The following is a 24,376-nucleotide window of genomic DNA, read 5'->3' on the forward strand; positions in this document are numbered from 1 at the left end:
CCTGCCCTGCACATGTATGTGCCCCTCATTTCACTAATCATCTAATTAACACATTCTAATTAACAGAGTTTAAGGGTTGAGAAACACTGGGTTAAGTATGTGCTGACTATCTTAATTAAATATGCCCACAGGACACTGTTTTTGAACTATTCTCAGTTCAGCAGTGACACTAGCTGGGTCTGAGGCACGCAGCGTTCTCTGCTGAAGTGCTGTTAGCCAATCAGAGACAATATGATTGCATGTATTAATAATCATGAGCAAGAGACGAAATCATGTCTTTCTTCAGAAACCTATAATTCAGTGATCTAAAGCAGGGCTAAATATAAACATCGGAACACTTTTGTTTTCACAAAAAAACGTCTCACATTGCATTCGTTCATGCTAGAGACCACAACTAGACATTTTAAAATGAATCAAAAAACGATGTTATGAAATCTTTAAATTTACAATGAAAAAAATCATAAAAAGAAAAAGAAAACACATTCAATGGGACGATGCGTGTCCAAGCGTTTGACTGGTACAATATATAAACATAATAACTACAGTAAAAATGATCAAGAAGAAAGCAGTTGATATCGTCTGAAATAATTTTTCAAGAACAAAGCACAATTCCAGATTTCTCCTGTACGCTTCTACTGTAAATAGGACCTCAAATGAAAAGCTTTAAAAGAGAAATGTTTAAATGACCATAGTTAAGTAAAACCAGCACATTTTGTTTATTGAAGGAAATAACTTTTCAGAGGCACCAAAAACTTTATTCAGTACTCTATGTGTGTGTGTGTGTGTGTGTATTCTGAGTATATCAGGCACACTGCTCCAATTTTATATAAACTCCTGCTCTGCCACAACATCCCTCACAGGTCTCTGAGCAGCTCATCATATAATCAATTCTCATTCCATTATAGAGGCCTGTTGAACAGCAGGAGCAGAACTGGGATAAAAATAATGTGATAGCATAACGTGCATCGATTAATGCTTTTACAGTGCTGTGATTCTCCAGCTGAGTCAAAATGCGCACGCCGCACCTCACTGATTCATCCTAAGCTGAACGTGTTTCCTGGTAGAATGAAATTCCCTGGCGGGGATTGCGCATAGTTGTAATAGTGTGGAATATACAGACCGCACTGCAGAGTGGGAAAACAAAGTACACGGCCATTCATCAAATTCCTGAGTATAAGCTGACAGAAAGCTTGTGCCTATGAGAGAAAAAAGAGTGGGAAGCGGGAGTTTGGGCTGAATATAATATTGTTTGTTAATCGCTATTGCAACACTGAAATTTCTAAGCCTTTTAATAAACAATAGAAAGGATTACATTAAGCGTGTGAGCATTCTGACCAAAATCAGATGTTCTCAGATGGTGTTTGGATGAATCATGGTAATTACGTAATTCAACAGTTAATCATTTCATGACTATAACTCTGTATTGTTGTGCTTGACAAACGTATGCTGCAGAAATCTCTTGGTCATGAATGACAGTTCTTGAAACAGCGCTGCCTGAGGGATCGTGAGTAATCCTGGTTCAAAATATTAATAATGCAATCAGATTTCTAATGCAATATAAGTCATATTGCAAATGCAATTTCCTGTTCTGTCCATATCACATATTAGATGTGTTTTCCTTTTGGAAGTTTTGTCAAACATTATAACTGGTACATTTTCCCAAACAGTTCATAGTGAAGTTCTCTTGAAAAAGGTGTATCGAAGGATCTATGGGTCTAAGGTTACGTTCACACAATAGGTAACATCAGTTCTGTTTAGAACTTTGTTTAGAAATGTGTGCTGCTCACACATTTGTGTGAATGAAGTAGATAATGCTAGATCACTAATAGAACAATAGAAATAAATCACGTTCCGAAAATATACGGTCAGTCAGTCAGTCACTTATTTACCTACCGATAATCTGACAATTATTTACATATCTTGATTCACCCTATCACAACAGACCACTGCTCTATATTTATATTCTCCAAAACAATGAATGAGATGTCTTTTCCTTTTTATGTTTTTTTTTACATTTTAAATTTCATATAGAAGAACAGAACGTGTTAAAGAAACCAGAATATGTTTTATACTTTAGATTCTTCTAAGTAGCACATTTAGTTTAGAGGACAGATCTGCAGACTCTTAGTATTTTAATCTCAGTGTCTTCATGAGGGAGAGTCACCTGGAAGTGGTCCAGCAGTATAAAGTGCTGTCACTTTGATCGGGAGATTACAGATTCGAATCCCAGGCATGCAGCTAGCCATCAGCTGCCGGAGCCCTGAGAGAGCACAAGGTGTCTGTGAGCTGATGTATCGGAGCAGAGTCGCTGCGCTTTCCTCTGAGTGGGCTGTGATGCTACTCGGCTATGCTGCATCAGCAACAGTTTGAAAAGAGGCAGTGGCTGGCTTCACATGTATCAGAGGAGGCATGTGTGCTAGTCTTCACCCTCCTGGTGTTGAAGGATATAATAGCTGACAAGCTGAATGGGTGTGAAAATTGGCCTAGTTAAAAATTTGGAGAAAATGAAAAAAAAAAAAAAAGGAAATAAATGTATTAAAAATTACCAACTCATTTTAAAGCACAATTATGACTTAAAGAAACAATTATAGAAACAAGTGTCTATTTATATCTATAATTACAACTTTTAAAATAAACACTCCAAAAGTCCCTTTGGCTTAAACGTATAACTGAATTTAAACTCTGAATACTTTTTATAAACTTTAAAAGGTTCTTCACACCTGGGTATCTCTTTCAAAAGAACCTTCCTATGAAATAAAAGCTATTCAATGGAAAATTCTTCAGTGATCCGTAAGTGGTTACTGTACAGCACAACCCCAAGGAATCATTTTTTGGGAGCTATTTATTTATTAACCATTATCTGCATAAAGTTTCAGAAACACAAAATGTGAGAGTAGCAGACAAAACAACATATGACGACTACAACACCAAAGTTAACCCTTTAAGCTCACTGGAGACTTGTGTATGTATGTATGTATATATGTATGTATGTATGTATGTATGTGTGTGTGCATGTGGTGTGTTGTGGTGGCAATGATGACGGGAGACAGATGTCAGGCAGGTGTGTGTGTTTAGGAAGTCTATCCTTGTGTGAACTGACCCAGAGCTGCACTTCTGTATGACCTCAGTAAAGCGACACAGTATCTGGAGAAGCCGAGCTCTACAACGATCCTCTCCAGCTGTTTCAGAGAGTGCAGTCATTACATAAACACACACACACACACACACACACACTAATACACACAAGTATGCACACTTAAACACACTTAGCCTTTTGACCTCTTCCATTGATTCATTAATTTTAAAGAGCCATGAAGCAAAATCTGAAAATAATAATCTCTAATAAACACATAAATGAATCAGAAGTTCTTTCTTCTTTTTTTAAGACATTTAGAAGTGTGTTAAAGTTTTGGAAGCATCCCAGAACAAATGAGGGATTTAATTCAAAATTGTGATGTTTTTCAGGCTCTGAGTGGTCCAGCAGACTAAGGCGATGCCACTATGATCAGGCGATCGCCGATTCGAATCCTGTTCATGTAGCTTGCCATCGGCTACTGGAGACCTTAGAGAGCACAATTGGAGTTGTTCTCTCTGGGTGGTAGATGGCGCTCTCTCCTCACATTACTCCAAAGGGTGATGTTGATCAACAAAAGGCGTCTGTGAGCTGATGTATCAGAACCGAGTCGCTGCGCTTTCCTCCAAGTGCTCTGTGATGCTGCTCGGCAATGCTGCATCAGCAACAGTTTGAAAAGAGGCAGTGGCTGACTTCACATGTATCGGAGGAAGCATGTGTTAGTCTTTACCCTCCTGGTGTGTTGGAGCATCACTAGTGATAGGAGGAGTCCTAATGTGTGGGTTGGGTATTTGGCCATGTAAATTGGGGAAAAAAGGGGGAAAATCTGAAATAAAACTTTAAAAAGTGTGATTTTTTTTTTCAGAATGGGTGCACTGTTCATATTTAGGATTTTGAAAAGGCTATACACAATTACAAAATTTAATCAGAGTAAACATATGACATAAGCTGTGTTTTCATCTAGTAAAGTTATGTACAGAAACTTTAAATTATGTGGGTCATAATAAGAAGTGTCACTGGAACCAAAACAGATATTTAACTTTGCTTTTTGCTGTTAGCAGAAGTGTCTTTTTTTCAGATTACAGATTACATTTTTCAGATTAGCTTCATCTGAAGTCCATCATTTCATAATGTCAAAAGCAACCTTCAAAAAATGTGTCGTGTTTCCTGTCACAAACGTCCTCTCCCATCTAATAAAGAGAATCACCATTGATTTAAACAAGTTGGACACTTGTGTGAAGTATAGGGTAGTATAGTGAGCTAGGGTAGTGAAAAACCCTCTACAGATTAACATTTGACTCTTTGCAGACACTCATTTTACTCATGTCTGTTAGCTGAAATAACAGAAGTTACAGTAAACATAAATTCAGCTCCAATGCTGTTGCATAAGAGGCAGTGTAAAAAAGATGCACTAAAGCATCAGATGTCTCAAAGGAAGCACATTCATCCTCCCAGCACTGGTGGCACGATATTAGACGAAAGTCCTAGATAGATTAAACTGTCGGAAATTAATCCAATAAGCTGTAAGAAATGTGACAAATACTGTGTCAACAAAACTGCAACTTCTAGGAGAAAGTGAAACTCAGAAATAAGGAACTTGAGGCTTAAAAATGCCTCTGAAATACAGCAACAGGATTCAAGTGTTACAAAGGACTGTGCTAACATCCAGACCTATGCTGCTTCCCTGAGCCAAAAGGAATCAAACTGTGGAGGCAGACAGAGCCCAGACTTGTGTGTGTGTGTTGAGCTGACTTCAAAATTAGAGCCTGCAGCTTTATCTGAAACCACACACTCACCCATACACACACACACACACACACACACACAAGATGAGCTGACGAGGCTTCCCCCACGTTGGCTGATAAGGTCCCTGCAGTGGCACACTGGCAGTCTGCCTCCTCACAGCCAGACTACACACAGACCACTTCATTCACCTCCAGTGCACACACACACACATTACAAAGGCTTCATTTTAACCCGCTCTTTCACAGACCCTCACACACATCTCAAAAGCACTTTGTCACTACCCCAGCAGCCTTGCTAAAGAAATGAGCAATGACCAAACTCAGACCATTAAAAGAAAGATGCTCACACACTATCTGTTAAATCTATTTCATTTTAAAATGTTAGTATGCTATGATCCATACATGATGTACTGTTATTTACTATGACGTAATTGTAACAGCTCACGTGCCCATATATCACACTAATATAACACATTTCTTATTTAATTATTCTCTTCATCAGCAGCCAACATACTTAATCCGTCTCCTTTACACAATGGACCAATTATATATAATGGATATATAAGCTAATATACTAAGCTAATATTCTGTGCAGTCTTAATGATCACAATTACATTAATTAATATCAATTAATTAATGAATACCAGCCACAAATAATGTGGATGAATGATGATAGTGGATTCATATCAATATCAGCACATTTAAAATCTTAAATGATCAACATTTCTACCTAAACTAATATTTGATTTTGCACAAAACATAAAATATTGCTTAACACCAATTTTATAACAGGACTATACAAATAAAAGACAAACAATGGCTTTTTATTAATTACTGTACTAATCACAAATGAAAACTAAAATGAAATTTAATTATTACTATTACATACTATGCATGATAGTTCATAATATATTCATAAGCAGATCAAACACAGATCAGCCAAAAGATCAATAATTGTTTTATATTCGCATTGCAGACCCTTCTAATAATAACTGAATATTCTTGAGATGAATATATTGTCATACAATGCTATAATGCTATATAAACATCAATAGCTCATTAGGACATGGACTCCACATGATCTCTGGAGGCATCCTGTGCTACCTGAGCCCAAGATGTTAGCAGCAGATGCTATAAATCCTGTCAAAGTGGGCTAGCCTTTGCTTCACACACTCATCAATGAGTGCTATAAGACCAGTACCCTGTCACTGGTTAACTTGTTATCCTTCCTTGGAGCCACACATTTCTTGGTAGGTACAGAGCTCTGTATACCAAAACCATTTAAATAAAACCTTCCTGATGTTTTGATTCAGTCATACAGTCATTACAATTTGGCAAAGTGTTGTTAAAGTGGCTCAGATCCGTATGCTTGTTCATCTTTCTTGCTTCAAACCATAGACTGTGTATAGCTGGACAGAGCATCGTCTCTCAAAAGTTGGTTGCAGAAAGTTGTGTAACCCCACCCATCCCCATAGGTTTCAATTGCAAAACAGACATCTTTCAATCACGTTTTTTTCCAATATACTGTAATTCTACCTCCATTTTTTTAATGCCTCTGCTTATATTGTAAATTTTTTATTTCTCCACAGAATTATTTTTTTTAAAAAGTTATTCAGCTCTATTCAAAAAGGTGTGGTTATTGTAAAAGGGCTGGGTTACACCTAGCCGGGGTGGGACCAATGACTGTATGGGTGGGACCATAGACTGTGTAAAGCTCTGTGGAGGCAGCCCTCAGGGGCGGGGTTATTTAAATGAGTAGGCTATCTTTCTCCCTCCTCTGTTCTCTACTGCGCAGACTCGGGTTTCAGGATCGCCAACATGGCGGAAGATTTTGGCTTTATTTTTATTAAACGAACGGTAATAGCGACACGGCGTCCATCTTTTTTACAGTCTGTGCTTCAAACACATCACCTTCCAGAACTGACTTTTCTTTAGTTGCTTATATTTTTGTTTGTTTCGTTTGTTTATATTCCACTCCTTGACATATAAATTGGGACTAGATAATCACTGTTTTACACTTCATCTATCAGTGGAAATTCCACATTGCTACACCAGTTCTTCATCTTCACTGTAATAAAAAACATATATGGAAGGTAGAGCTGGCCGATATGGCCCAAAAAAAAATATTTTTTTTCCTCTACTAAAATCTCCTAAAAGTCGCTAGAAGTCACTAAATGATGTTATCGCCTAATTTGCATAATACATGTTTTTGAAGCTGTAAATTATTAACATTGTGAGAGAGAAAAAAGTGAGTAAAAACACTCTAAATATGTTAGAAATTATACAAATAGGGAGAGAGGAGCGGGGCTGCACGTGGGTGAGAAGGGAGGGGCTGCACGCGGGTGAGAGGGGCGGGGCTAAGCTCAGGGGAGCGTTGGTGGTGAAAATTAAAACTCAGAGAAAATCGATTTTGATAAAAACATCGTCCTTAACTGTAAAATCGAATTAATTGATAAAATCGATTAATCGGCCAGCTCTAACGGAAGGGTTGAGAAAATTAAGGATGCATGAACGAAAAGCTATACAGGGTGAACATGAGCGAGGAGAAACCCAAGAGAGAAAAGAAGAGCAACCAAAGCAGACTTAAATGCATTCCATCTTGAAAGTCATGGCTATGAAACACAGTTAAAAAGCCACTTTGAAATGGAAATGGGTTAAGATTATCCTCAGGGTAGTTTATGGCTATCAAGGGAGTGCAGGGAGTGATGTAGCCTCCTTTGGCACACACTCTTGCATACACACATGCATAGAGACACACAGACGCACACACACACACACACACACATGCACACTTCGCCCTCCCTTGAGAAGATGCTTCAGATATTCAGCAGTACTCAGCATTTTCTCAATCCAGACACAGTTAGTCACTCAGAGTACTGTAAACAATCGACTCAATTAGTCGCACTAAAACGCTGTACAAGACTGAGGAGTCTGTTGGTTGTCATTAATCACGCAGCTCGAGATGAAAGCAACTTCATTGCGCTAAGAAAAGCAATATGAGTGTTATAGCTGTACACTTTAGTGTATATACGCTGCTGACAGTATAAGTACCATGCACTATAGACAGTAATGAGGTAATGAAGAAAAATGGCATGAGGAAAAGCGGGGATACGAGAAGCATTTATCATTCGCCTGAAACAAATGGTTGACTGTTTTCTGCTAAAATGAGGCTGGAAACAGACTTCAGCTTTGTTGTCATACATGAGAGAAAATGAGAGAAGTATGAAATGCTTAGAAGATGCAGTTATTGTAGTAAAAGCATGGTGTCATTCGATTTTCATTAGTTTTCCCTGCACACAGCTTCCTAAGATTGCTGAAACACTGCTGAAAGTGCAAAAGCTAAACTTTCATTTAAACTCATATTTGTGTTTCTAAATAAATGTTTTATATTGATTTGAATCTTCTTATTTTAAAGGTCTCTCAAACATTTTATTACAGGCTGTAAATCTATTGTAAATATCAACCCTCTGAGATCCACAAACTCATCGGATGTCTCTATATTTATGTTAATAAATTCAATCTTTTTGAAAATACAAGGCAAGACTATGGTTTTAATATTTCCTGAATTTATAGAGTCTGCCTTGCATTTCAATGCATTATCGATTTTCATCAAACCCAATTGCAAGGCTGCATTTAAATCCTTCCACAGCTATACAATGAAGTCAATTCTTCACACAATTCTGGACACAGATGCACAAATCTATCAATTACAGAAAGATGGACATTGGCAAGTTTCTCATCTGTGCTGTATTATCACAAATATATACCATAATTCAAGTCCATGAATTTTGAATCCATGTAAGGTTCAATAAAGCCACTACGCTGAAGTACAGCGCCAAATGTGCTAAGCGCTAGCTCTTTCGCCGTTCAGAGTACTATCAGCCTGTAGCCTGCTGCTAACCACAGCTAGCACTGCTGGAGCAGCATTTTCGCCATTCTGAGGCAAGTATATTGCAGCGAAGCCTGCGCATTTACCAAGTTAAAACAAGCTACATGGTACGAACCGCTAGCAAGTATCACCCTGGCTTACCGGAACACTCAGGATTTTTTTAGTGTACCACTGTCAAGTGGCATTTACTAGCACTAACCATGGCTGGCGCTAGTGGTTACCTACTAATGCTATTGCTGCTACACCCAGCCTTAGTGGAAATCTGGAAATCTAAGCTTACTGTAAATAAACGGAAGCGCCATACTCTTTCAAATAAACAGTTTTCAGGAGAGAAATCTGTATAGATTAACATCCAGAACTCGTTTGAATTGCGCTTCACATCCCCCAAAGTGTTTATCAGGTAACTGTGCAACAGAATCTATATCAAAGCAAAACAACTCCACATATGCAAATGTTTGTAGACACTCCTTTGTATAAATGAATGCATCCAGCTACTTTGAGTTACACCCATTGGTGACAGGTAAAGAACACACTCAGCTTGTCTAGTCCCTGTAGAAAAGTATTGCAAATAGAATAGAACTCTCTGTAGCAGATAAACATGGACCTATTTTCACGATACCCAATGCTAGGTGTGTGCTAGAGAAATATAAAACCCCAGCATTAAGCTGTTTAGCAGTGCACTGGGTTCTCTGAATGATGTTGCTCCATCCTTAATTTTTTTGGATGAGTTGGAGATGACAATCATCTGACAAACAAGTCTCCAGACCTCACTAATGTTTTTGTAACTGAATGCCATCACAACAATCATTGAATCAACCACTATTTGGCTTTTGGGGGGAAATCAGTTCATTTTTTTTTACTACTGTATTTTAAACTACTTTATTTTGATTTGACTTCATAAAGGAAAAAATAATAAAAAAAACACATTTTAGTTGAATGTAAAAAGCTGTCCACCTTAAAAAAGGAAAGGAATGAATTATCGATTTCTCCAAAAATGATAAACATTAGAGAGACTCAAGAAAAGAAAAAAAGGACATAGACTGGAAACAGACAACTTTAGAGCATCAGTATAGATGCACAGAACAAACATACATGAAATGAACAGAGTATCTGTGTCAGACAGCTGAAGTAAAGTAAAGAAAGGATGAGGAGAGTGAGATGAGACTAAAATAGACTGAATAAGCAGTCTATTATATGTGATATACAAGGCTAAACTACTAAACGCACACACAAACAAACAGAACAGAACAGGTGAGCAAGCAGAGGCTTTTCTTTTATCAGACCTGTCTCTGGCTCCTCTGCTCTGGCTGCCTGGTTCCCCATGACTCCACGCGTTCTCCTCTCCGCACCGACACAACACTAATCCATCAGAAAGCCTTAAGCCTGCAGCGGCTCCAGTCAAACACACACTCCCGGTGAGTCCTGCTGAACTGGTCCCAGCCTGTCCGAGCGCTCCGACTGTACAGAAGCCGATAATCAGATGCTCCTTGCTTTTATTCTTCTGCTTCTTTTCTCCAGGCTGGCTGTCAGAGAAAACTCTGAAGCTCAATAGCCCACTGTCAGACAGTCCTGAATCCAGAGAAACAGTGAATACTCTCTCTCTCGCTCTCTCTTTCACTCTCTTTACTGTGTGACACAGTGAGGCAGCGGCAGCAGCGGCACTGCAAACGTTTCATTAGCCGTGCCTCTGCTCTAATCAGCACATGCACACGCTCCCTCACACACACACACACACACACACACAGCAATACACTGGGGGGAGTGGTCTACGACGGTCACAGTCAAAACCACACACATGCTCTCTCTCTCTCTCTCTCTCTCTCTCTCTCTCTTTCGCTCTCTCACTTTTGCACTCCTCCTCCTGGATTGTGCTGGAGAGGCTTCAGGCTGGGGTTGGTCAATCAGAGCCGTAGCTGACTGGCAGCTCATCGCTGCAGCTCCCACTTTCACACACTGTCTTACAGCACTACTGGAGCTGGATTATGTTTATAGGTGAGGCTCTATAATGTGATTTGTAAGGAATGTGACTGGCCGAGCTAGATCAAATTTCTCTGTAGAAGAGGAACTGACCTCCAAAAGCCATTAAAGTAAAAGAAAAACAGTGTTTTTTTTAACAGTGTGTGGAAAATAGCAGTGTTTCTTTACTTCTCTACACATTTAAAGTGAAACAAATGGAAATAAGAGGCACTGTTAAAGATGTGAGAATAGACTTGAGGTGTAGCGAAACTTGTTCGCCCCTAGAAATCCTAAATACAGCACTTTTATCCGATGCTCCGCACAGGCTTACAATGCTAGTAATAGGGGCATAGATTGTTTTGCCCTGCAAAGAAATCACTATTTAGATAGATAGATAGATAGATAGATAGATAGATAGATAGATAGATAGATAGATAGATAGATAGATAGATAGATAGATAGATAGATAGATAGATAGATAGATAGATAGCAGTTAGGGGCAAATGTTCCTGACAACAGCAAACATGTCACTACATGTGGTGGAGGTCAAGATTATAATGTACCTATAACAAAAAAAGTGTACTGTAACACTGTAAACAGTTGTTAATGGTGTTTAAGCTCCACCATAAGTTTCTTCTTCATGATGTTCATATGGCAATAGGCATGTTTCTATTGAACTATTGGCTACACTGCCCCCAAGATTTCCGGTTCTACTGCTTTATCCATATCTGTAATATTTAAGAGAATGTGCATGGAACATATGGAGGGAACAAATGCAGAGTACACAGAAAAGGCTGTGTCAATATGTGTATCCGTATCCATACTTAACACTAAGCATAAATGATCCTTAAGAAAACTTTTAAAAGGAACAGCTCATAGAGCTGATGAGGACAGCTCATGAGGATTTACCAGACTCTGAAGTGGTGGTGCACTGCTCTACTGTACTGTACAAATATGATCGTGATTAAGAATCCTCAGAAGAAAACTTTCCTGCATCATTATCATTAAAATTCAACATCTAAAATAGTAATTTGGAAATATGCCTTGAGAACTAGTGAAGACGCAATAATTAAAGGTAGGTTTGTTGAACAGAATTTCAGTAAAAGAACACAAGATTTTTGCAGTACACTTTTGCTTTTTCTTCTACGTTTACACCTCTAAACTTTCCTCCCCTTCTCTCCTCTTCTTTTTTGTGTTTTGAGTGAGGGAGTAGAAGAGTGTGAACGGAGTGATGGAAAGGCATGGAGTGAGTGAGAATAGTGGGAGGGAGGGAGGGGGCATCTATTTGTCTTCTTGGCAGGCCCTGACGGTGAAGCGTTCTCTTTTCTTCCTCCACATGTGAACTCTCCTGACCTCATCCATCTATTCTGCAGGGGAGGCAGCCGGGCAGCCGGGATGATTAGCCTGAGCTTTGGCACACTCACTTTCCCCTGTCTGCACACACACACTCACATGCACCAACCGACAAAGTGTTTTCTAAGTAGCGAAAAAAGGAGGAAGAGGCATGAGGGCTGAACTGTGTATGTTTTAAATGATCATCTAGTCGACTAATAACACACAACCATCAAATTCACACAATAGTTTTGGGTTGCCTGCCTTGACTCATGTCATGACTTTGTTTAGGAACTGACTAATAGGAAGAGCAACATAACACACACACACACACACACACACATATCACACCACCACAGATGGATATTTAGTTATCTGCAGGCCACAGGCCACAGGCCACAGACTTGCAGCTCCCATAGGTAAGATTGAGATTTTGTGCTTGTGGGCTCCCCCTACAGTTGTAGAGTGTAATAAATGTTTCAGGCGGATTAGTTTCTCTTTCTCGTTTTCTGGCTTTCACAGACATATTCGGTCTCTTTCCAGCTTCTGCCAGAGTGTCTGTATGTTAGTTTGTAAAAAATGAACCAGTAGTCCTTGTAGAACTGTTAGAACTAAAGGTCGGAAAGCAGGTCGCAGTTCTCGCGAGCGTTGGTCGTGCCCGCCTCAAAAATTACAGAGTCTGGTTTGAGCTCAGTGGAGCTCTGGCACAGACACGAGAGCACCGCTATTCCTCCTATTACACCTCAATGCAGCGCTGCAGTGAGTTTCAAGCTGTAATTTCACTTCTTTAAAGGTCACCTTCCGTCGTTTTTTCTTTCATTTTAAAATGTCTAGTTGTGGTCTCTAGTATGAATGAATGACATGTGAGCCGTTTTTGTAAAAAAAAAGTGCTCAGGTGTCTCTGTATAGCTCTTTTTTAATGGACTGTTTTAGGGGTGTGTCCAAAATGACCGGATTCCAGCTTTGCTCATGAATATTCATACATGCAAACAGCATGCAAATATCTCTCCTCTGATTGGCTAGGAGCACTGCGACGCCCCTCCACCGCTCTGCCGCTCACTGCCTCCCACCTCCTAACTGATGAGCGGTGATGTTGCGTCGCTTCAGCTCCGCCTCTGGGAGTTTCTCGAGCCAAGGTGGGCTGGTCTGTGATTTTCTGCCTACGTAGGCAGAAAGATAATTCAAAATTCACCCGTTTTTCGGAGGGGGGGAGGGGGGATTTCTTTGCTTAGCTCCTGCAGACAATGGGGGCTGCAAAACAGTTTAATGTGCAGGTGTACACATTCAACTCGGAGAGACCTACTGTATTCCACAAAAAACAAGAAAAATCGGATTTTCGCGGAAGGTGAGCTTTAAAAAGATCAAAAATCAAGGAAATCCTACCTAGTGCTGCTTTAAAACAAGATGAACTGAACTTTTTTTTACCATAGACTGAAGTTGACACAGATCTAGATTTCAGTCACTTTCACATGTAATACCAGATCAGACACAAGCCAGTTCTTATTTTATGTGTCTTTTTTGCTTTTTAACAATTTTTATTTTTCACTAAAACACTTATAGTTATTGTGCAAAACATGCAGATGGCACAAACTTGTTATGATAGCATTTATAGACTAAAAACTTGCTATTAGTTAATTTTAAATACTGTAAATCTTACATTTTATTTTTTTTAATAGCCACCCAATATGCCATGCGCTACATCAAGGAAAAGAAACCCCAGCTCTGTTATGCAATGAATAAAAGAATATCATTTTAGGCATGTTTCAGATTGCCCATCCTTAATTACTGAGTTATAAATCACTTGAATTTCTATGCTGGAGAACTTTTGCTCACTAGAAAACTGGAAAATATATAACTGTTGAACTGCCCAGTTACATTCATTACAAATCCCATTATAAAATCTCATTTATAAAAGTAATCAATGTAAACACAATCCAATTATGCAGCTAACTGTGTTCTGCCTCTGAGTGTACAGCCTATAATTTAGCTCACAACAAAGAAAAGAAAGCTCAACTGTAAGTAATGCTCTGTATAAACTTGACATAAGGACTTGCCCTAAACATCACTTAAAATAGCCATCACTAAACCTCAGGAACCTGTTCGTTAGATTGCCATGTTCTCTGTGGTGTTATCTGTCATTTTAGAATTTCAAGGAGTGACCAGAAAAGATCACCATGTACTTCACTCCTCCCTTCTTGTTTTTTCTTTTCTCTCATTCAGAATATATGTAACTGAAATATTCATGGCTGTAGCTCGCCATGAAGAGTCATGTCTGCCTGACCTGGATCCTCCCTTGATGATATGCAACAGAAAGCACCTTTCCTTCTCTTTGATTCTCTCAAAGACAAAATAATTTATTTTCTAAATTCAAAGGCATAACTGTATGTAATTAAAGTATTTTAAGAGAAAAGCTACAGTATACTGATCTATAGGTGAGCCGTCAACCTAACCTTTGCAGCTTGATTTAGGTTAGTGTCAGTGTGTCTTTAATATTATAATGAATATTTATGGAAACAATAATGCTATTTTGTTTTAATTCTGCATATTGTTAGTGTAAAAGTTAGTCTGTGCACAGCTGCCCTTCGAGTTTGCGTATCGAGCAGGAGTGTATGTGAATTGCCAAGATAGCAAACATCTGAGAGTTTACAGTTGTTAAGGTTTAAATCAGTCAGTGGCGCACCTGTGCTTTCAGCTGCAAAGAGAGCAAATACGTATAAAAATTTACCTGAACACATGCATCTGCAATTTAAACAACGCAGGCGCAAGGCATGAAAATAGACTGTTGATGGTGTATAAGATAGCAATGAGCATCACAGGGTGTTAGATAGGGCCCTAATTGAGCTGTAGGGATGCACTAAATATTCGACAACCAAAGTTATTTAGCCAAAAAAATCATATAAATTAAAATGCAGTGTCTAGATCTTGTGCTGCATAGTTTTTACACTATTAAAACATCTTTAAACATCTGATCTAATGTATATATGTGCAACTGTGTAAATGCAATGCGGTCGGCTTGGCTACATTTACAATCAATGTAAACTTCATGTGCATTCCACCCACAACTTTCAATACTGTTGCGTATTCTCCTGCTAAACAAGCTCTGATTTGCCACCTGTGAAGGACAGAATGCAATTCTCTTTTCTCTTTGCACTCCTGGCTATGGCTTTAAACCATATTTTTTCTGTCAACAGTAACTCTGAAAAAGTACATAACCCGCAGACTTTCTCTGGAACTTTAATGCCTTTTAACATTTTATAAAGCTTTAAAACACAGCACAGCCTGTATGTGCTCTATATACACTGCTCCAGCAAAAAGTGCACCAGCCATCCTTTCAATACTGTACTGTAAAAGCAATCCAATCTATTTCTGAATGATCATTAATATCATCTTTTTTCTACACTTACATTTTATTAGCTTCCCTAATCATACAGGATTTTTAGCCTTTGTGTGGTTTATCCTGTAGTCCTTTATCAGGAATGCTGTTCTCAGGATGCTGATGGCTGGAAGTTTCTGGTTAGTAAAGTATTCTTAGTCCAGCAGCGACATTGAGTTGTTTAAAAACTCCAGCAGAGTTGCTGTGTCTGATCCACTTATCCAAGCAAAACACACCCCAGTTTTACCAGTCATTCCAATCAGTTGTAAAAAGTAGTAAAGCCACTCTGCTGAACTACAGCGTTAAACAGGAGTTTCAGTTTACTTCTCCAGCACTGGAACTGGAGTATCATTAGCATTAGCCGCTAACCACACTAAGCACTAGCTCTTTAGCCATTCATAGGGGAGTATTATCAGCCTGTAGCCTGCTGCTAACCCCGGCTAGCACTGCTGGTGCAGCATTAGCAACCCCCGACTGCGCTACACTGAGAAACCCTGAGTGTTCTGGTAATCAGGGCAATATTAGTTTGCGGTTCGTCCCACGTAGCTTGTTTTAGCATGGTAAATGTGCAGGCTACAGTTCGATATACTCCCCTCTGAACGACGAAAGAGCTAATGCGTAGTAAGTATTATCGGCTATTAGCCTATTGCCAACCCGGGCTAGCATTCCTAGCATTAGCCACTAACCGTTTTAGCTCTTTTGTCGAAATTTGGGAATCTAAGTTTACTATAAATAAACAGAAGTTCTTTACTCAACCAAATAAACCGTTTTCAGGACAAAATCTGTGTAGATTAATATCCAGCGCTTGTTTGACTTTAAGAAAAAGTCTTTTATATTACACTTTTGTTTACTTAGCTTAATGCTGAGAATGAAAACCCACCACCAAAATTATACCTGCTCTGTAGTGGTCCTGTGGGGACTAACTATTAAAGAACAGGGTGAAAGTAGAATAAAAAAATATTCAGGTAAACAGAAGGAGTCTACAGTCTATAATTATAGAACTACAAATTAAGCATATTTGATGAGTGGAGCTGACAAAATAGACAGTGGAAGGTGGTCATAATATCCTGATATGACTGTGTATATGCATATATTTCCCCTGTTAACCTCATTCTCAGTCAGACAGCGTGCAGTATGTTTTTAACCTTCAAATTCCTTTTGATGACTCTGAATCCTGTTTCTCTGCTCTTCTCTGCTTCATTAAGGGAGATATCTTCTCTTTCTAGCTCATAGTTCTGTCTCTTTCTCCCTGCTTTCTTATTCAGATATGCCAGCCATAGCCATTTGGCACAGAGTAAGCCTCTTGTTTAATCCAATTAAGGGTGTGCGAGAATGCCGGCTGGATTTAAAAACAGGAAAGCACTGCTGCCTCTGCCTTCATAACATCCCCCCCTTCTCTCATTCTTTTCTTTTTTCCTTTTCTGTCCTCATTCTCCTCTTGTTTCTCATTCTGTAATACCCACAATTTATCTGTGATATAATGTTTAATATATATATCTCCTCCCTTTTCTTTCCTACTCTCATTCCTATTCTGTTTCTCATTCTTTATCTGTTTCTTTGCCTCTTTCTTCTTTCTGTATAATTTCATAGAATCCTCTCTGATTAATTCTTTATTGACTATCATTTGACTCATCTTTTCTTTATCTCTTGTCCATTCCCTCTCAGTTTACTGGAGCCACATAAAAAGCAACCACCTTCAATAAGCCCACACAGTTCAAACCCTTCAGAGAAACGAAGCCTGGCTGATTCCTGTATAAACGAGTGGAAAGCTGAGACCAGTATAGTCATGTCTTTTACACTTTCACCCTATTAATCAGTCTGGAGAGCCAGAGAATGTCTGTTATCTCATCTGAGATCGGAGATAAGTACTTATCTAATTCTTTTCCTAGAAAGACAGCTTGTGAGGGTGAGCCAGGGACTGAACTGTGCATTACATTCATACTCATTTTTTTGTAAGTAATATCCAAACATTTGAGCTGGTCTATTCATCATAAGAGCAAATATGGTCTCAAATGGGCAACCAGTGTTTCAGCAGAATTTAGCATTCGAAAACCTAAAGCAGTTTAAGGGGTTTTATATGCCAGAAAACATACGCTTATGCATTGGTCATCTCAAGTGTACTTGTGTCCACGAAAACAACTAAGACTAAGACTGAATATGACTTGTGACAATTACAATAGCTTGATTTATTAATGCACAGAAGGGCTGTGGGACACATCAGGTTCTCTTTGGTCAAACATCTAAACTCTACCCACATCCAACCCAATGCCATGCTGCTCTCTTTTCTTTGTTTATACCTTAATTGTAGCACAATGCTGAAGAATATTATTTAACACAAACATTTTGTTAAAAAAATACAGAACTTTAACCACATTACACTAGATATTTTACCAGTATATGCACTCTTTCTATGCAAGATTGTAGAAAATAAATGATATTGGGTAGAAATGCATAAAATATATTTTGACAAAATAAATTGTCATTAACATTTTTTGCTCGCTAATTTTACATTAATTTGTTTTGTAATTAAATACAAAAACTGTAATTTTACTGTGGGAACATTACACTTCTTGGGCAATCTGGTTAAATACTAAAAAAATCTCCTAAGGATACACTGTGTACTGTGAAAGTGTACTGGGAGGCTTGATGCATCTCCCTCTGGTCTCTACTGCATAGACTTGCGTTGCAAATTCGACAACATATTACACAAGTACGGCTTAATTTCCAGAAACAAAACCAGATCTTTTTTCTACTGTATTTTGTGAAAAATAACTGTTCAATTTGAACAAGCTTTGTAACTGACAAGAAGCTTAATGCAAAAATGACTATGAATTTCTTGGTTCCACAGGGTTGTATTAATCTGATATTAACTATAAAAGTGTTCCAGTTATTTATGTGAAGCATTGTATTATATTATGTACTTTTTTAACGGGTTAATAAGATAATAATATTTTCTGTATAGTATTCAAAAATGAAATAAGCTGTACCAGCTATTACACCCCCAGTCTTCTCCAAAGATCTTTCATTTTCGTCTTTTGTAAAAAATCATTATATGTGTTTAGAACTGAACAGTGTTCAGAATCTGGATGCATCCTATCCAAGTGAAATGGGCAGAGGAGCTTATTTTGCTAAAGGATTAATATGTATATTTGTGCTGATTAGAAAGTATGATTTTAATTACAAAATAGACAGCTCTCTTATTAAGAAAGTATTTCACACATAGATGCAGTTGGCACAACATCAACACCTGTCTGTCTAGGAAAGGATTAATACGATGGCTAATTTGAAAGCCTCTCTTTAAACATATTGTGACGGACAGTGGCAGGTAGGTGTTAGGCCTCTTAGCTAATGCCTAATAGGACAGCTGTCATGGATCAGCTCTGTGGACATGGTGACCGCTGTCTCATGAGCTAAACCAGAAACACTGAGTCATTAGTTAGCTGCTGCTGCTGCTGCTGCTGCTGCTGATGATGATGACGTATGCTCTATTACATCAGGCCTGCCTCTGCTAATATGTCCCAAGGCTTGGGCAAAAAGAGTGCATGACATTTTGCACACTGTTTTCATTTAAATGCTTGCTGCATTACCTTGTTTGCTGCCTGGCGAGTGGCAGCAAACTGTTTGTTGTTCTGAGCAAAGAAAGTTAAAACATACAAGATTTAAGTAACATGGATTTTAAGCACTAAAGTTCTTTAGATTAAACAATAGCTATGAATATATAAAAAAATGTTTTAAGCAAATTAAAATAACCATGTTCTTTTGGTCACTACAAGTGATGTTCCTGACATCAGCATTTACCTACACAGCCTACAGATTAGTTTACGTTAGTAGTAAAATTAGCAAACTTTTTTGTAGCAGATTTTCTTAGTTCACTCACACTCCAGAATATGGTTAAAACATTGGTTGAACCATGGTAATCTGCACATGGACATTCAAATAACAGCTTTCTTTCTCAGGCACAAGCCTGCTTGGTTTTTCAGTAGATGTAATGTTATTTATAGAGAAGACCACGCATGCAACACACCTCTGCTGCTCTGTTCCTCATGCTTCACTTAGCATTAAAGCTGCTCGCAGCATGGAAAAGCCTCAGTAAAATATTGATGAAGTCCCTGACTAACTTGTAAGGACAGGCCTGGGTTTAACCCCTCAGCAGACAGAGTCGTGGTGATGCGCGTTATGGAATCTCGACGTGAACTAAAATTCCATTATGCAGTGACACCGTCTCATTCGTTAGAATTTTATTGGAGCAACATTTATGTAGGCCATCCAAAGAGCTTGCTGCGGTTCCACAATCATAACTGACATGAGAGGTCAGTTTATGGGTAAGCCTAGGTTCAGTTTGGGGCATTATTATTTATTTATTTTTTTATTCAGACATTCCCTGTGTGGGAAATGAACACTGGCTCGTTATAATGTAATCAGCATTAAAACAACACTAATGGCACCAGCAGCATGCAGTAATGTGCTCAAGCATGCCATGCTGTTTAAAGAATTTGCGCAATAACACTGAGCTGCATACCTATTTCTACATTCACATTCGCCTTGTGAACTTCGTAACCCTGGTGTGGGCATTTCAGCCTGCTTTAAAGGAGAAATCCAGTGTGAAATGAACTTGGTGTGTAGTGAAATATGACATTGAGTACAAACTTTTGTCAAATAGCCCATCTTCATTCGGCCCCAGCACTCCCAAATACAGAGCTTTTAGCCGATGCTTCCAAAAGGCTTAAAATGCCAGTGATAGGGGCATAGCTTTGCCCATGCAAATAAATGGCTATTTTTACAACATTAACAGGCTCAAAGTAGATCTACACTTCACTGGTAGAATTCAGAGGGACTTGACACTTTAAACAAGGCACTGAAAACTTTAAAAGTGCAGAGGTAGCTTATTAAAAAACACTGTTCACAAATTATACACTAAATATTACACAAGTTTTCCTTTTTTAAATATTACTTGCATTTATTCTAGTGTGATCTTGCAGCAAATTAATTATCACTTCTCAGATAAACAGCTTTTATATGAGGTGCCCACAAGCTTTCACGGTCATGGTTTTTATTGTGTGATGCAACAGGTCCCCTAGAAGCTCCTACAAGGTTCTGAGATTCGGAGACGCCGGTCGGGACTATTTTTAAAATGTATATTAATCAAGTTCTCAGCCTGTTCCGTGTCCTCCCCTGTCTGTCTTCATGTCGATTTCTTGCACGTGGCTCTCTGTGTTCTCCTTGTTCTCTCTCTGCTCTTGCCTTCAGTGCTTTCACGTTTCATTTGTAACTCCACCCCCTCGTTACCTGTCCCTAAGTGTTTCCTGTTTTCTGTTCCTCTTCCGTGTATATACAGCTCCTTTGTCTTAGAGTCTGGTCGTTGGTTCTTGTACATATTTACGTCAGTCAGGTTGTTTCTATGTTTCCAGTCATTTTTGTATCATTGTATCTTTGTTGTTTTTTTTTGTTTCCTGTTTGATATTAAAGTATACTCGCATTTGCGTCTGCTCGCCGCGTCTTCTTGCTGCTACTCACTTGATAGTATAATTTGAAAATATGTGGTGTTGCAATCAAGACAGATTAGGTATTTTGTGTGAAAAGTGATATTTTTGTGTGAATATTTTAAATATTGGTTTAGATTAAAAAAAAAAAACCCTGTAGCGTGTGTCAGGCATAAATTAGTTAAGCAAACTCCTTTAAGACACCAAGCGTAAACAGTAAGATGAAGGTAAAAGCTCATCACTTGTATTTATATGCATTTTAAAGATGGAATTTTTGGCTCTCTAACTATCTCAGTGGAACCATCATGACTTCAAAAACATGACATTTTCCCCCGAAATGTCAACACTAAAAAGATAAACATGAAAGAATCAATCAACTCAAGTCTTAAAACGCTATCCTCTGCAACTTCTATAAAAACTCTTGCATTTCACTTCAGACACAGAGCTGCAGAATCTGAAGGAGTCTGGCTTATCTTATGTGCACCCAGCAGAGTATAATGCACTAGTACATACAGGAGCCGGAACTGTCTGTCTGCTTTTTATGCATGGCTGGCTGCTGTACTCAGATCATGTGTTTAATGGGATCATACCGCCTGCCCAGTCATCATCCGAGCTGTCAGACTGGCCCCGGAGGCTGTCAGGCACTGACATCGGCCTCGTAAGGAGAGCAATTTTAGTCTAATGTCACTGTGAAGAGTAAAGAGAGTTAAGTGTGTGTTCAAGCCTTTAAGAAAGGGGCTGTAAATCATAGTCGTTATTATTATTACTACTATAGGAGATTATAAATAGCACCTGCTAGGAGTGGATGAATAAAAGGATAGTAAAAGTACAGAGCAGTAAAAGCTGTGGCTGTAGTTAACTGTCATCTTTTGGCCGCAACCGTCCATGTTAACATAGTAACGTTTTTATTCTCATATTTTCTGAATGTATGTGAGAAATCTTAGAGAAATTTCATTAAAATTATTTTTATTTATTAATAATCTCTACATTTTCACAAACAGCTTATTAATATTAGCAAGGTAAACTCATCAAAATGCTGCTGCTGGCTGGCGAATATATAGCATAATAAAATAAAATGTGATTCTTAGTTAAGAATAATAAATAAAGTCGAATGTTTACAATGTTAAAATCAATTGCTCACTAGATGCCCATTGTAAAAAATACATGTACATTAAATGTACAATATATGTAAGAAAGAACAGTGTGATACCTATTAATTAGTGAATTTAGGTGCTTCATTCAGTCCCTTTGTCACAGTAGTATAAAATCAAGTACTCAGCCATGCAGAGCCATGAACAGCCCCAACTCCATCCAACACCAAGAACTAGAATGGAGATGAATGGCACCCTCCATAATCTTATAAAACGCTTTGCCAGAAAAGTGGAAGCTGTTATACAGGCAAAGTGGAGACCATCTCTGATTCTGATTCTGAACTTCACATTAAATTAAAAAAGAAATCCTCCTATAGGTGCATTGTCTTGGTTTCGCAATACTTTTGTCCTTTCACTGCAGTGTATTAAATTAGATTAATAGGAAATGTGCAACATAATATTAAAATCCTACTCATAAAAAAGTACTTTATGGCCACCAAGAGTGAGATTCAATGTACTATTAGCTACACATTTATATTAAAAGACTTACATATGGGCACACTAGAGATGTGCACAGCTTCTACAGTGCCAGAATTTAACACTGAATTTACTATAAAAGGATCTGTTACATTTAATTTGTCCTAGAAACAAATTAACAGAAACAATATAGGGTATCAGTTTAATTTGTTTAGCTTTAACAGAAAAATGTATCAAATTGTACTGTTGTTTGTACTTAGAAGTAAAAATATCTTAAGTACCAGAGTATCTGTAGGACAGAGCATATACAAAACAAAAAGGTTTGCCTTCAAGTTGAGTGTTACTGTAGCTTTTGCTGGTTCAAAATCAATCATCTTAATCTATGCAGAACAACCCACAAATAACAATCAGCCTCTGTTTATTTCACAATTTAAATCATTTAGGGGGACTTGTGAAACAACTAACAAAAACAAAACAGAACCAAATCACAAATATGAATTGTAATAAATTCACAATGCAGCATTCACAAGCATTATTCTTAAAATAAAGTTAAATAACAGTGTGTAATGCCACTAGTTTAAGCAGGATTATGGCCGACAAAAAAATCTGTCTTGGAATGTTCTGTGTTTCTAAAAGTAGCTTCTGGTATTTAGAGGCATTTAAATGACCTGTAATGCGTTATGTAATGATCATAAGTAATACATGTCAAATTCTCAAAATCATTAGAGAGCTCCACCCTGTGCTGAAAAACCGGACAAGTTAATATGATGTGTCGCGCGTCACCTGAGCTGAAAACAGAACAAAAGGAAGGTGCAGTAACAGCTACAGCCTTTCAGCCTGCTCTTTTACACGTGTGAGGTTCAGCTACACCCAGGCTTTGGTATTTAGCCACTGTGCCAAACCCTGAGAATCACAATATCCCACATTCCTTCTCAATGTGAGAAAATACAGCTATAACTCAGCCTGACTCACCTATGCACATGACTGGCACACTTATATATGCAATACATAGACTGAGACAGATACACACACGTTAGGAAATTATGTATGATATGTGGGAACATGTCTATTCTCACTGCAGCTCAATATTTCTTCACTTTGATAACTAATTATTATTTTTAAGTCTGTCAAGGCCTTGATATTTTATCTGTTGAAAAGCTCAAACAAATGAAATTTGTTGATGTATCTTTCTTGTTTGTTTATTAAACAGCTTTGCATAAATGTAGTTCAGCCTATTAGCCCCCAGTAAAGAATATACTGTACACATGCAATTTCTGGACAAGCTGGACAAGACACAGAGCTATCATTAAAATCCTTCCAGTGAAGCACTGATACACATTGAGGTGCATGGTTTTACGTAGTAATGAACAAAAACAGCTCCAATGACAATTCCATGCTGACAGCTGATAAACTTGATTGACTGGATAATAGTTTTTATTGTTAATAACCTAACAATATGCTTTATGGCTTCTAGCTTAAAACACACACACACAAGGACAGCTGAAGCTGTTATCCTCCTTTGAAAATAACAGAACAAGGATGCTGACAGGATGACTAAGCAACTAAGCTCAAAACACACATCCATACAAAAACTCTACTCTAATGCCACGTCACTAAAGACAAACCAAGATTTACACAGGTTTAACTGATGCTGATTTTCATTTGAATATAGATTCCGAATAGGACATTTTTTTGGAAAAACGCCAAAAATATCCTACAAAGAAAAAAGGAAAGGCCTCACCAACCGCAAGTTCAGAACCAAACATGGCTACAACAGTGGTAAAAGCAGTAGTATTAAACAGTTTATTATTATTATTGCATACATGTGTGTCAGGTGTACACACAATATTGTATTTGAAGTACTGTCTGTGAACATGTTTTCATGGGCTTTGGATGTGCATCATTGAATGCAAAGATATTAACATTAACAATGCGTATCCAAAACAATGCTAACAATAAT

The 24,376-nt window shown here is 38.2% G+C and overlaps 1 protein-coding gene across 9 annotated transcripts in view; it reads right to left on the reverse strand.

Moving 5' to 3' along the window:
• specc1 (sperm antigen with calponin homology and coiled-coil domains 1) overlaps nucleotides 1-24,376 on the reverse strand; it is a 205,231-nt gene that overhangs the window by 130,608 nt on the left and 50,247 nt on the right. Inside the window, exon 1 of one of the 9 annotated variants that reach the window (XM_022665306.2) lies at nucleotides 9,991-10,429. The exons of the other annotated variants lie outside the window; for them this stretch is intronic. Within the exon in view, the coding sequence (XP_022521027.2) occupies nucleotides 9,991-10,030 (40 nt within the window). The 5' untranslated portion in view covers nucleotides 10,031-10,429. Of the gene's footprint in view, nucleotides 1-9,990; nucleotides 10,430-24,376 lie in introns of those variants that run through there. 9 annotated transcript variants of the gene reach the window in all.

This window comes from Astyanax mexicanus, chromosome 1 (assembly GCF_023375975.1).
Source record: "Astyanax mexicanus isolate ESR-SI-001 chromosome 1, AstMex3_surface, whole genome shotgun sequence".
Classification (NCBI taxonomy): domain Eukaryota; kingdom Metazoa; phylum Chordata; class Actinopteri; order Characiformes; family Acestrorhamphidae; genus Astyanax; species Astyanax mexicanus.